Raw genomic sequence first — 14,539 nt, forward strand, 5'->3', positions numbered from 1 at the left:
TAGCAAGACCTCGTCTCTTCAAAAGGAAAAAAAAAAAAAAAAAAAAGCCAGGCACGGTGGCATGTGCCTGTAGTCCTAGCTACTCAGGAGGCTGAAGTAGGATAGCTTGAGAGAAAGGCTGCAAACTAATGAGCTAAGCCTCCAACATAAGAAATAGGAAAGGCATAATAGAATAAGTCCAAAGAAAATGGAAAAAAAGATTATAAATGTGAGTAGAAATTAATGACATAAACAGTGACTAAACAAAAGCAAGAAATAATAATCCTGTGGTAAAACTGATAAAGAGAAGATAAATGATAGTAAAAAGGAAAATTAGGGATATCAGTCCCATCAGGAATTGGAAACATATATGTGCTCACTTTGGCAGCACGTATACTGTAATTGGAAAGCTACAGAGAAGATTAGCATGGCCCCTGGGCAAGGAAGACATGCAAATTCATGAAGCATTACATATTTTTTAGTAATATTAATAAAACTTGAAAAAAAAATGTAAGAATACTGTAGCATCTTCATGCTATTAAGTTTGAAAATAGACAAGATGGAAAAATCCCTAGAAAAATATATTACCAAAATATCTTAAGAAAAAAATTAAAATGTTCAAATAGTCCAATTATCATTAGAGATGTTGAGCTGGTAGTTTAGAATCTTCTCAGGAAAGAAAACACTAAAGCTAAATGATTTTATTACCTAATTATTTCTAACTGTCAAAACACAGATTATTTGAGTCTTATACTTAGAATTTTTATCTAAAATTTTCAAAAGAAAAGGTAATCAACTTGTTCTGTGAAGCTGATATAAATGATCTTGATGCCAAATGTAGTATGAAAAATAAAATTAAAGACCAATATCATTAATGGACCTAGAGACAAAATTTCTAAATAAGACATAGCAAATAGGATCTTGGCTTTACATCAAAAGTGAAAAACTACTTTAATACTCAGAATTTGAAATTTTCATTTGCCACATTAACGTGTTAAAGGGGGAAGCAATTATTTAAATTAATACAGATAAAGCATTTGATAAGATCCAACATCCATTCATGATTTAAAAAAAAAAAAAAATTCCTTGGCAAACTAGGACTCCCTAACTGGGTGAAGGACGTCTACAAAAAACCAAAAATGAAAAACTACCAACAATAAAAGCAAACATTAGTGACTATAAAACATTCAAGACTTTTTCTTTAAAGCTGGAACAAAGTAAGGATGCCCAGTCACTGGCTTCTCCAGCATTGCCCTGAAGGTCCTAAAAGGCAGCCATAAAAGAAAATAAGAAGCAAAATTGGAATTATGAAATGATTGCATGAAAGTACATTAAACGGATTACAAATAGTAATTGATGGATTACAAAAGTTCAATATACAAGGCCATTGTATTTCTACACACCAGCAACACACAACAACAAACAAAACACCATTTAAAATAGAGCACAAAACCATAGACAGTCTAGGCGTAGATCTAACAAAACATGTACAAGAGCTATATGGAGAAACTTACAAAATTTTATTATAAAAATTGACCTAAGTACCCCACCAAGAAAAGATTTATCTACCAGTCACTCTACCATGCCCTAAATCACTATGTCATGTGAATGACTTCAATGCTCACAACAGCCCTCTGAATTAGATTCTCTTATTTTGTATTAAAAATGAGTAAGTTCAAGCTCATACAGATAAGCAACTTTTGCAAGATCCAAAGTTATTAACATAATGCTGCCCCCCGGGAAGCCATTTGTGTTCCATTGAATATGATAAAATTTATGGTAAATACCTGGCAGTTCAGGAAAAACAAGTAAGTCATGGGGACACTTTTCTGCTCAGACCTGTCACACTAGCACTGATTTTAGGAGATAGCGTTTCACTGGGCAGAAAACATTGACAAGTGGGTGGAATTCAGCGCAGGCTGCTGATAAGCTGACGCTGGTCTGGGCAGTCTGTGGAATGCCACAGTTCCAATCCAGTCGAACCAGGTGGGTGATGACTCCACCTCGGGCCTGAGCCAGCCTGCCTGCCTCTGAGCTGCAGCTGTGTGAGCAAAACAGAGTGGGAGAGCATGTGTGGTGGGTGTGAATACCAGGAGAAGAAGAGTGATAACTCGTCTCTAGGGCAAAAGAATAGACAGAAGCACCCTTCCTTGTTATTTGAGACAAAGGAAAATGTCAGGGCAAACTTAAAGGCAAAGGTAGTAGCCAGTTCCATACCTCTCCCTTCTCAACACAATCAAAAATATAGAAACTTTGTATTTGGATCTGTGGGGATTTTTGTATTTGTCTTGACTTTTGCATAGGTTAAAAAAATAACACAGGCCGGGCACAGTGACTCACGCCTGTAATCCCAGCACTTTGGGAGGCCAAGGCGGGTGGATCACGAGGTCAAGAGATGGAGACCATCTTGGCCAACATGGTGAAACCCCGTCTCTACTAAAAATACAAAAATTAGCCGGGCGTGGTGGCATACGCCTATAGTCCCAGCTACTCGGGAGGCTGAGGCAGGAGAATTGCTTGAACCCAGGAGGCGGAGGTTGCGGTGAGTCGAGATTACGCCACTGCACTCCAGCCTGGCAACAGAGTGAGACTCTGTTTCAAAAGAATTAATCAATAAAAATAAAATAACATTTAAAGGAAAGTCTTGGGGGTATCAGTAGGAGATGACCAGGCCTTAATGTAATCACATGTGGAGGGGTAGGGGCCACCATGGGTTGTTCTCTAACAGAAGAGCCTGGAGACTCCTCCTAGGAAATGCAGCCTGGTCCTACCTCCAGTTCCCCTACATGTCCTGGTCCCCAAGGCTTGGCCTGGACTTCCCTATTTAGATATGGAATGGAGAAGCAAGTCACGTGAGGAGTTAACTAGGAGGTAAGGAGGCCTTTAAATGGTGTATAGACCAAAAAAAAGACATTATAAATTCAACATCAAAACGTATACTTTTATACCTGCTCTCAGGTAGCATACTGGAAACTAAAAAAGACCTCAGACTTGGAGAGAAGGGAGGGAAACAAAACATGATTAGACTATGAATGGAAAAATTAGTTCCCGTCTAGAAATCTATACCCAGCCAAACTGCCCATAAAGTTTTTGGATCGATTACCAACAACTTTATTTTCTTGGCCATTTAATGTTTTTTCTTTGTGTTTTCCTATATTTCTCATTCCATTTTTTTTCCTCTAGTGATTAGGAGGTTATATTCCCTGTTTCTGTTCTTTGGTGATTATCCTTGAAATTGTACCGCATACACTATACTTAAGTTAATATCTTAACTCCAGGCTTAGAGTGATATGAGGACTTGGGAACATTTGAGCTCCAGTCACTGCCCGTTTGGTTTCATTGCTATCCATTTTCAGTTTTTCAGCTCTACACCTTTAATATTATTAATTGTGTTGTTATTCTGTCCTGTGTTTATTTTGGGTTGTTTGTATTTTTGCTCATTAGTCCTTGTATCTCAGGCCTTTATTCCACAATAATTTCCTTATTCCTAGAGTACATAATTTAGAAATCATTTTATTTGTTTTTTGAGACAGGGTCTCACTGTGCCACCCAGGCTGGAGTGCAGTGGCACAGTCGTAGCTCATTGCAACCCTCAAACTCTTGGGCTCAAGGGATCCTCCCACCTCAGCCTTCTGAGTAGCTGAGACCACAACCGTGCACCACCATACCCAGCTAATTTTTTTATTTATTGTAGAGACAGGGTCTCACTTTGTTGCCCAGGCTGATCTCGAACTCCTAGACTCAAGTGATCCTCTCGCCTCAGCCTCCCAAAGTGCTGGGATTACAGGTGTCAACCACTGCACCTGGTCTAGAAATCATTTTAGTAATTAGTAAATCAGTAAATACGTCAGGTTCTGTAGGTAGAAAATGCTCCTAGTTTTTCTTTGTCTAAAAATGTCCCAGGCCAGGCGGGGTGGCTCACGCCTGTAATCCCAACACTTTGGGAGACCGAGGTAGGCAGATCACTTGAGGCCAGGAATTCGAGACCAGCCTGCCCAACATGGAGAAACCCCATCTCTACTAAAAATACAAAAATTAGCCAGGTGTGGCAGTGGGCTCCTGTAATCACAGCTTCTCAGGAGGCTGAGGCAAGAGAATCACTTGAACACGGGAGATGGAGGTTGCGGTGAGCTGAGATTGCTCCACTGCACCCCAGCCTGGGCAGCAGAGCAAGACTCCATCTCAAAATAAATAAATAAATAAATAAATAAATAAATAAATAAATAAATATAAAAAAATTAAAATGTCCTTATTTTACCATCATTCTTGAAAGGAGTTTTGCTGGTACAGTTCTGAGATGGCTTTCAGAATTCTGAAAATATTCCATGTCTTCTGGCGTCATTCATTGCTCTTTAGAAGGTTGATTTAAGTCTAATTTGTGTTCCTTTGCAGATATACTATCTTCTAAATCTTCTCATTGTGTGTGCTTTTAAAATCTTATTTGTGTGCTTCTTGCTTTTAACAGCTCATAGTCTTTGGTATTCTCTAGTTTCATTACAGTGAGTATATTAGTTGGATTTCCATTTCGTTGTCCTGCTTGGTATTTGTTTGGTCTTTTTCCCCCCTTTGTTTTTGTTTTGAGACAGGGTCTTGCTCTGTTGCCCAGGCTGGAGTGCAGTGACATGATGACAGCTCACTTAAGCCTCAACCTCCTGGGCTGAAGTGATCCTCCCACCTCAGCCCCTGAAGTAGTTGGGACTATGGGCGTTCGCCATCATACCCAGCTAAATTTTTTAAAATTTTTCCTAGAGACAAGATCTCAATACATTGTCCAGGCTGGTCTTAAACCCCTCAGTTCAAGTAATCCTCCCACCTTGGCCTACCAAAGTGCTGGGATTACAGGTGTGAGCCACTATGGCCAGCCCCACTTGGTATTTGTTTTTCTTCCTGTATCTTAAATCAGTTGGGAAAAATTCTCAATCACTGTAACTACATATTATTGCTTCCCCTCCTCTGTCTTGTTTTACTGAAATTCCTATTAGACATGTTAGACCTTCTCACTCTCCTCTGTATTTCTGCACCTTCTCTCATGTTTTTTTCCTCTCACTTCTCAAGCTATATTCTGAGTAATTTATTCAGATTTATACCTCAGATCTCATATATACACTTTTCAGATGCATATAGCCATTTGTTACACCTACTCAGTGAATATTTTTATTTCAATAAATGTAGCTTTCCTTTTTGAAAATGTGATTTCATCCTTCTTCAAATCTATCAAGTCATTTTATGTAGTTTCTTGTCTCCTATTCATATTTTGGGGACCTTTTACCTCTTTAAAACAGTTATTCTATATTTTCTATTCATTAATTCTAATATCTCAAGTCCCCAGCAGGTCTGGTGTTACTTCTTTTGACTATTCCCACATGATGGTTTGTTTCTTTGTGTTTGATTTTTATTTGAGCACATCTTTGTTTGGTCTTATTCCATGGTGAACTAGCAATCCAAGTAAAGGTGCTTTTTTTCAGACAGGATATATTTCTGCTTCTCTTGCAAACCAGCTGGCCCTGTGGGCCTGGAAGACTTCATTAAGGAGTCTACAGTTCTTGACCCTTTTGCCAAGGCAGCACTTAAGGCTCCTGGCTTCATCTGTTCTCCTCCAACATGTGTTTTTTTCACATTCTTATCTTTAGAACAGTTTTTATGTCCATTTTGTGATGTTATTTACTGACTATAATTTCTTCAGGCTCCGTGAAATGTTTTCTGAGAATATGTCATTTTGTGATAAATAAGCTTCATTTACTTCAGTTACAAAATAAGAGGATTGGAAATTCAGTCATAAATAGGCTCTCATGAGTAACATCATCTAAACTTAAAAGCTGGGGGGAATCCCATCATGTCGCTGGCTGTCCATCATGGCTGTGTTGCTGCAAGCTGGGACACCAGGTTTTATCCTGCTGGGATATGCGTGTCTAAACGTGTACTGTCTCAGAGAATGCCTCTTATTGTTGTTCTTATCGTAATGTTATCCTGCAGCTTTTCTCAGTATCGAGCATCCACACAAAGCAAATATTTCTTTCACGGGAAACGGTAAAAATGGGAAAAGGACACTCTGTTTCTAGGTAATATATTTGGTTTAAGAGAATGGTCATCTTGAGGTACTTTTCAGCCATATTTGGCTTAGGTTTTAGTTTCATGCCTGTGGATGGTGGTTCAAACACCTGCATGAACACATACAGAAAGGATATCTTGAATTCAACGTTTTTTTAATCCTGACTCACCCATTTAGGCAGATGACTACAGTGGATTTCTTTTTTTCCCCCCCCTTGGTTTTTCTTTACTTTCTTTAAATTATATTGACCAGTCACAACAGTATATAGTGGCTTTATAATGAAGAAGAGGGAAATCTTGATCTCTGTATTAATCCAAACTGCCTCCTCAAAGACAAATGTGAATGGTTTTTTACAGAGCCTGCCTTCTGGTACAAGATGCCTGTGGAATGTTCGGTGAAGTGCACTTGGAGTTCACCATGTCGAAGGCAAGACAGTTGGAAGGGAAGTCTTGCAGCCTGGTGGGAATGAAGGTTCTACAGAAAGTCACCAGAGGAAGGTGAGAACGTGCAGGAATGGCATCCAATTTGCTACAATTGTTGGTTCTTTTTCTTAGTCTTTTGTCTCTAATTTTATTTTTAAAATTAAAAGGCAATAAACCAGGATCCTAGAGTTTGCCCGTAAAACAAGGCCAGGAGTTGAGTGGAATCTATAAAGTATCTTTAGGGGAAGAATTTTAATTGACAACGAAAAGAATTAGGCAGATTTCATGATTCATAATTTTATTAAAAGAAGATTAAAATGTTATATATGTCTTTTAATTATGAAGATCTGTCTTTTGTAAGTGTTTTCTTCACTATAACAATAAAGCATCTTTGGGTGGTAGGTTGTGTAAATGAAAATCTAATTTAGTGAAAAGACATTTTGTGAGCTTTAAGCAAAATTGTTAAGTTGTCATGTCTTTGCACTTTCCAAAGTAAGCAAGCATTGTTCTCTGCCAGGTTTCATGGCACCTCGCCCTAAAATGTTGTTTTTGATAGGCAGAGGTGGAGTGTTACAAAGATCTGGCCTATCTGTGCCTGTTACATCTCCAGTAATCATTCTAATCTATGAATTAGGGGGGAAAAAAAAGAAACATTTTTAATGGAACTATCCAGTCATACAGTGAATTGGGGGTTTTCTCAATCTTCTTGTTACATCTCTTTCTTTAAATGGTTTGTTATTTTAGCTCTCTTGTTGATGTTTATATTAAATTATAGTAACATCTGAGCTATAACAGTATCGGAAGGAGGAAAAGTCCAGTTCTGAGTGTATGATATTCTGTTTTTGGAACATTTATTGATAGTATCCTCCAGTAGTTTGCATCATGACCACTCTGGCTGTGGCCATTCTAAATGGTGAATGTTTAGTGAGCATTTCCTTGACTGAGCTCAGTAGGCATTTAGCTCTCCCACAGGCCTTGACTTTGAGTCCTGTCTCTCTTTCCTGTGGCACCGTATTGCTGAGTGACAGCTCTGCCCAAGAGCTTGTTTTCCTGGGAGACATATCCCCTGTAAGCCCTGAGTAGATAAGAGCACATTTTTATTGATCTGTATAGCTATGTTTTGTTTTGGTTTGGTTTGGTTTTTGGTTTTTTTGTTTTTTGTTTTGTCTTGTTTTATTTTGTTTTTGAGACAGAGTTTCGCTCTTGTTACCCAGGCTGGAGTGCAATGGCGCCGTCTTGGCTCACTGCAACCTCTGCCTCCCAGATTCAAGCGATTCTCCTGCCTCAGCCTCCCGAGTAGCTGGGATTACAGGCATGCGCCACTACGCCCAGCTAATTTTCTGTATTTAGTAGAGACAGGGTTTCACCATGTTGGTCAGGCTGGTCTCAAACTCCTGACCTCAGGTGATCCACCCACCTCAGCCTCCCAAAGTGCTTGGATTACAGGCATGAGCTACCACGCCCGGCCAGCTATGTTTTATAATAAATACTTCCTCTTGTTTGTAAACAGGCATGCATTATGTATTTGGGGAATGCAGTTCATCCAGATATTTGGAAAGCATGTCTAGATACGAGAAAAGCTTGGTTGGGTCACATGAGTCTTACCCTTATTAAGACTGAACCTCATTTTAATCCTCATTAGAATATTCACTGTAGGCCAGGCACGGTGGCTCCTAACACTTTGGGAAGCCAAGGCAGGCTGATCACTTGAGGCCAGGAGTTTGAGACCAGCCTAGCCAACATGTCAAAACCCTATCTCTACTAAAAATAAAAAATAAAAATTAGCTGGGCATGGTGGCACATGCCTGTAGTCCCAGCTACTTAGGCTGAGGCATGAGAATTGCTTGAACCCTGGAGGCAGAGGTTGCAGTGAGCTGAGATTGCACCACTGCACTCCAGCCTGGGTGACAGAGCGACACTCTATCTCAAAAAGAAAAGAATATTCATTGTAAACATTTCAGACTCACAAGCATCTGAAGACTAAGTGTAGTTATGGTAACCATCAGGGTCGTTTAGAGGGGAGGGCTCTTTCACTCGGCTGCCACCCACCTGAGCCTGGCAAGGACACGAGGGGGCTCCCGCCACAGGATGTTCCAGCTGTGCTCCAGGCCAGAGGCAGCTGTTCTGGCTGGAGACTGCAGGACGTAGCATCTTACGGAAATACTGCTGGGGAAGGACACAGCCAGACAGGACCTGGGAATCTTTGTCTCTCTAAAGGTCCTGTTCTTTCACCATTCTTCTTTATAGCCATACATGTACCTAACATTTAATCTAGTTTTTGTGGTTGGCACTAGAAGCCTAACCGTCTGTAACATTTACATGGGAAATGTTTTTGCCATGGGAAATGCATTGAGTATTCCAACAAATTCATTTACTGATAAACTTTTGAACCTCCTTCCTTGTTAAAGTTGGTGACTAATATTTGATGCTTTTTTAGGTTGAGATTAATTATTTTATATATTTAATTATATTTTGCCATGCAAAACATCCAAATAAATGTTTAGATTGTGTTCTTGTTCTTTTGGAAGCTATATTTCTTCAAAACAAATTATTAAATAGTTTTGGAATGTGGGATGTTATAATTGCTTATTAGTGACATCATCCATCCATGGCCCAGTAAACACAACATTCTCTTTTTTTTTTTTTCCAAATTATTGTGTTTCATAGCAACTCTCGTAAACTTTAACAAAATATGCTTCTCATAAACCTTAACAAAATATACTTCCCCAAATTCAAGCTAAAATGATTAATTTTATAATTTCAGTATCTAATACCGAAAATAACCTTTTCCCAATTGGAAGATAGTTATATGTTTGGGCTAAGTCACAGAGCCTCTTAGATCTGGCCTACCAGATCTAAATTTCATCTGATCCACAGTTCTGGTGATGAAATATCACTCAGCCCTACCCGCTGTTGAATGGCTGTGTTGCAGGGAACTTGTGATCACAGAGCCACCAGGCAGGCACACATGCTGCCAGATGCCTATGCAGGGAGCACCGCTCCAGCCACCTGCTTTGGTCCAGAGGCTCGCAGAAAAATAGCATCATAGCTTTTGTTTCTCTGACGGACTAATTTTTTGGATTTGAGTGTCTATGTCGACTGGTCAGAGGAAGAAGAGTCAGAAAAACAGCCTGAGCTTCGGTTTAAAAACTGTACAGTTTTCACAACAGTGCCAGTCTGATGTATGCTCACCGCAGAACATGCAGCATGGCCTGTGCTTCCTTCCTCTCCAGGGCACACCTGCTATTCCTCAGTGACTCTCTACTAAGGGCCACCCCCCAGCCTGCCCCCGACCACCGACCTCTGTCCTCCCAAGTGGCCTGTGCGGCACTTTAGTAGACCAAACAAGCTGAGAAGTCACGTGGCTTTGGTGTCATAATTCTGTGTGTGAACTTCATTTTTTGTTGCTGTTTATTATATGCTTTTATTTGTATTTGCCAGGGCAATACTGAGAAAAAGAAAAGAAATTCACTGAAATATGTTAACCTATCATAGGTATAGAAACTATAGCTAACAAATTCTTTTGGGGGGAGTGGGGAGAGGAGACCTCTTTCAGTTCAAAAATCTGGTATTTATTTCCCAACTTGTTAAAACAACCACAGAGTCCAAAATATATTATTAATTTATAGGTACTATTTTCTGTAGGCCTCTTGAAGGGCCGTTTTACAGTAGTGTACTGGAGAAGCTCTTACTGAAGAGCATTTTGTCAATACTCAGTGTCTACAGAGGGTGCTGTCTGAGTGTTGAGAATGACAAAGGAAGCAACTGACATGGTCTTTGACCTTGAATTGTGTCCCTTTCAACCCAAAACAGGACAGGCGGAAGTATTAGAGTAGTTGATGATTCAATTAACTAGATCTTAGCTGACTGATCTCAGAAGGTTTCATGAAAGAAGTGAGAACAAATGCTTTAAACATCTTGATCTAGCAGAAAGAAAAGTGTCTCTAAATTGGTGAGATGTTATCTGTGGAGACAAATGTAGGATTTAGAGAGAGAGATGCAAAAGGGGAAGTAAGAGGGTTTATTCAAGAGAGATTATGACTGGGTGCAGTGGCTCTTGCCTGTAACCTAGCACTTTGGGCTGCCAAGACGGGCAGATCGCTTGAGCTCAGGAGTTCGAGACCAGCCAGGGCAACCTCAAAAAAAAAGTTTTTTTGAGGGCACCTCAAAAAAAAAAAAAAGAAAAAGTTAATTCTCTCACTTATTCAGTAAATATTATTTAGTCCCTGTTTGTACTGTGCTCCCAGCTAGTTGCCATGGCATTGAGCTGTGTGCCAGATTTGGGGGATTTATCCCAAACCAGAATATACTGAGGTATAAAGTCTGCTAGATAAAGCCTAAATCCTATTATTAGGGTTTTTGCATTGGTTCCAGAGAAATGAGGGTCAATATGAGTTTTTGAGTGAAGAAGAGAAGAGGTCATAAACACAAAAATGGAGTAAGACTGTCTTTACTCCTGTACCTACAATAGATGGGAAATTGAGGGAGAGATTGGGATAGGGCCGCAAGGCTGGAAACTTTTCCCACAGCTGAAGGAAGGAGAACAGAGAAGTGGTACATAGGGAGCTCTCAGGAGCTGTGGCACATGCCAGGAGCACAAAACAGCTCACTTCCTCCACACTCAGAGCAGCGTGGAAGCCAAGGGGAGACTCAGAAGGATAGCTGGTGATGCAGCACCACCTAGCAAGCACCCACACAGAGAGCGGAGGCTCAGAGCACCCACTTTGGAGGGGGTGCAGAGGGTGGGGTAAGATATAGGAGCTCTGGAGAGAACAGGAAAGGCATGGGCTAAGGGCTAAAATGGAAGGGAGAACAAGCTCCCAGGCCCACACAGCCATTTCATCCCCTGGGGAGTGAGGACAAGGCGAGGACCACTGCCCTGGTCAGTTTCCATGAAAAGGTGAGGGGAGGAAGTGCATTTCAGAGAATGAGCCAATTGAGAAGCTATTGTCTAAACACCAAATTTGATTTTTATGGCAGCAGATTAAGTGGTGATAAGCTTTATATCAGAAGCCAAGCTCAGTCAACATGCTCAGAAAATAACCATCTGAGTCAGGATAGAAAGTTCCTTTGTAGCCCCCAGTGGGATTCCCAGCCCACTGCCCTGCTAGCCTCTGCACTAGTTTCCCGGGCTTTATTTAACCCCCTTTTCCCTCACAGGCCAGTCTCATGCTGCACCCTCATTAAGGGCCCAGCACTGCCTCCCTTGCCTCCCGCTGCAACCACCACCAGGGTGCCCTCTGGCACCGTGGAGGTAACCTTGCAGCTCACTCTGTTGCCTGTGCCTAGGGCTGTGTGGGATGTCTGCTAGCCTGTGGCCCAACACAGACGCATGTTTTAATGTCAGTGAGCAGTGTCACTGGTATAGGTTTGAGTGTGCCCCTTTTTTGATGAATAATATGAGAACATCATGACATTCATATGAGGAGCCCTCCAGTGCATCATAGATGCATCATACAAGGGCTGCTCTCCAGTGCTGGCCCATGCCACGTGCCTGCCTTCCCCATCCCCTCCAGTGCTGGCCTGTGCCAGGTCCCCACCTTCCCCCGCCCCCTCCAGTGCTGGCCTGTGCCAGGTGCCCACCTGCCCCCATCCGCTCCTGTGCTGGCCTGTGTCAGGTGCCTACCTCCCCCCACCCCTTCCACTGCTGGCCTGTGCCAGGTGCCCACTTCCCCCATCCCCTCCAGTGCTGGCCTGTGCCAGGTGCCCACTTCCCCCATCCCCTCCAGTGCTGGCCTGTGCCATGTGCCCGCCTGCCTCCATCCCCTCCAGTGCTGGCCTGTGCCATGTGCTGCGCCACTGGGCTCCAAGTCTAATGGACCTATGATGGCTTCATCATCGTTACAACTGTTCCTTGTAGGGTGTCTGCACATAGACAGTCAGTGAAGGTGTGTCAATTGCATGCCCAGCCACCATATTTCACAGTTGCCTGCTGGTTGGTAGGCTCCCTCAGGGCAGGTGCTGTTTCTCATTTACCGTTATATTTTCTGTAGATAGCAGAATTTCTGACACATGATAAGCAAATAATTTGTATTTGTGGGATGCACATTAGGTGTTTTCTTGGGTTAATCTTAGAACTTTTGTCAGCAAGATTTAAATGTGTGTTTTTATACTTCATAATTATTGGAGCTCAATTTTAGCAGTAAGGGTGGTGACCCATTACTGTGTGCGGTGCAGGTGACAGAGTCTGTGTGCGGTGCAGGCGACAACCACACTAGCCATGTGCCTCTGGACACAGACCCTCGGTGTCCTCACTAATTTAAGGGAAAGTGAACATGGGCATGTGGTGAAAGCACTTTATCATGGATGGCAAGAGTGTGAGTGTTCATTATGAATTTTTCACAGGAAAAAAAGTTGTATGCATTGCACTTTCCCTTTTCCTTTTAGTCTTCACAAAAGTCAATTACAGAGGAGGAAGCTCAATGTCCACCCAGTCTTACAGAAGAGGGCCTGAGATAGAGGTGGGGTGACTGGCCCAGGGTCCACCAGCCAGCCCAGCTGTGACTGGGCAGGATGCTGGGGCCTTCAGTCTCCCGCAGAGCCCATCACGTTCCATCCAGCTGAGTGAGACTGGGGTACACCAAAGTGCTGGAGAGGGAACCCTTAGGAATCATTCCACACAAGTTTACTGGGCCGGGTTATTTATTGGAGAATCATTTCAGAGGCTCCTTTAACAGGAAATATGTAGTGGTAAGAGCTCTCCGTGGGTAAGAAACTTCAATAGTAATTTACTTCCTTTGATTTTCCTTCTTCAAAAAGGCCACCCTTTTAAAAAGCCACACACTTCCCTTGGGGTTTGAGGTCCAGAATCTCTTTCTTAATTGCTATGCTTAGAAACCCTGCTTCAAAGGACATTTCTAAGAATTCTTTCATGATTTTGAAAAATAAAATTGTTCCTGGTGACTTCACCGAAGTTTCTGAAAGGAGAATAAAGTACCACTTAAGACAGAGTGCTGGGCTGGGCTCAATGGCTCACACCTGTAATCCCAGCACTTTGGGAGGCCGAGAGGCAGATCACCTGAGGTCAGGAGTTTCTAGCCAGGCAGGCGTGCCACATAGTGGCATGCACCTCTAATCCCAGCTACTCGGGAGGCTGAGGTAGGCGAATCACTTGAACCGGGAGGCGGAGGTTGCAGTGAGCCGAGATCACGCCATTGCGCTCCAGCCTGGACGGAAGAGCAAGACTCCATCTCAAAAAAACAAAAAGAGAGAGAGAGAGAATGCGAATCTTGAGACCAGGACTGCTCAGAGCAGCAGCAGCAGATACCTTCTACCTGAGCAGCATGCTGTTACTTCAAACCCTTCATCAGTTTAGAAGTATGTTTTGTGTTTTCCCTATAGTTTTTTTTCTTTCTGCCAAATGTTACCTCCCACTAGTATTTTAAGTCAAAATTTAATTTTATTGTCCTTTAAGACTGGGGTTTTTTGGGCCAATATTTAACTATTGTAAAGTATCTCTTTGTAAGGTCTTCTGCTAAAATAATGCATTCTAAGCATCCGGATTGCGATTTTTTTTTAACATAGAGCATTTTAGAAGGTACAGTAAGCTCTACAAAACATTTTCTTTGGATTGGTTACATTTTAGGAAGATGAAGTCTGTTTTCCTGATTTTTGTTTAATCGCTTTATTTCTGAGTGTCTTTATTGTTACTGTAAACTGACAATTATTTTTACTAGTGAGTCTAATCCAAGATTAATAGAGATCGTGACTTATTTTAAAGGAAATATATTTTTTAAATCTAAGGTCTTAGTCCCAAGTCACACAAATCATTATTAGAATTTATAACTCTCTAAGGCTTCAACTGTTTCTTCACTTCCTTATATGTTTGGTTGCTTTACTTTGAACACATTAATTGATTCTTATACAAGGAGTCTTTATCTTAATAATCTGCTTAAAATAATTTTGATAATGTGTATTTTGCATAAGAACAATGAAGAAAATCAGAAGTTGAAAAGTTGAATCTTTAATTTACAAAGACTTATTTTCTCATTAGAATAATAAAGGAGTGTGTAGAAATACAGTAACCTGAGCAATATTATACTTCCAAGTTTTAGTTTCTTCATTTTAATTAGCAGCTAAACAGTCATGA

The 14,539-nt window shown here is 41.3% G+C and overlaps 1 protein-coding gene and 1 non-coding gene across 38 annotated transcripts in view; both read left to right on the top strand.

Annotated features, from left to right (window-relative positions):
* SPIDR (scaffold protein involved in DNA repair) overlaps window positions 1-14,539 on the top strand; it is a 475,230-nt gene that overhangs the window by 406,418 nt on the left and 54,273 nt on the right. For 35 of the 37 annotated variants that reach the window (XR_010159535.1, XM_063817068.1, XM_009455296.5 and 32 more), the window contains one exon: window positions 6,385-6,525. Coding sequence is in view for 36 of the 37 variants with exons in the window: in XM_063817068.1 (XP_063673138.1) it covers window positions 6,385-6,525 (141 nt within the window). In the remaining variant the exon portion in view is untranslated. The other 2 variants (XM_054656714.1, XM_024345156.2) reach the window with 2 other exon arrangements.
* LOC112204218 (U6 spliceosomal RNA) lies at window positions 352-458 on the top strand. Its single transcript, XR_002937797.1, has one exon. It is a non-coding gene; the product is annotated as a U6 spliceosomal RNA (small nuclear RNA).

Source organism: Pan troglodytes, chromosome 7 (assembly GCF_028858775.2).
Source record: "Pan troglodytes isolate AG18354 chromosome 7, NHGRI_mPanTro3-v2.0_pri, whole genome shotgun sequence".
Lineage (NCBI taxonomy): Eukaryota > Metazoa > Chordata > Mammalia > Primates > Hominidae > Pan > Pan troglodytes.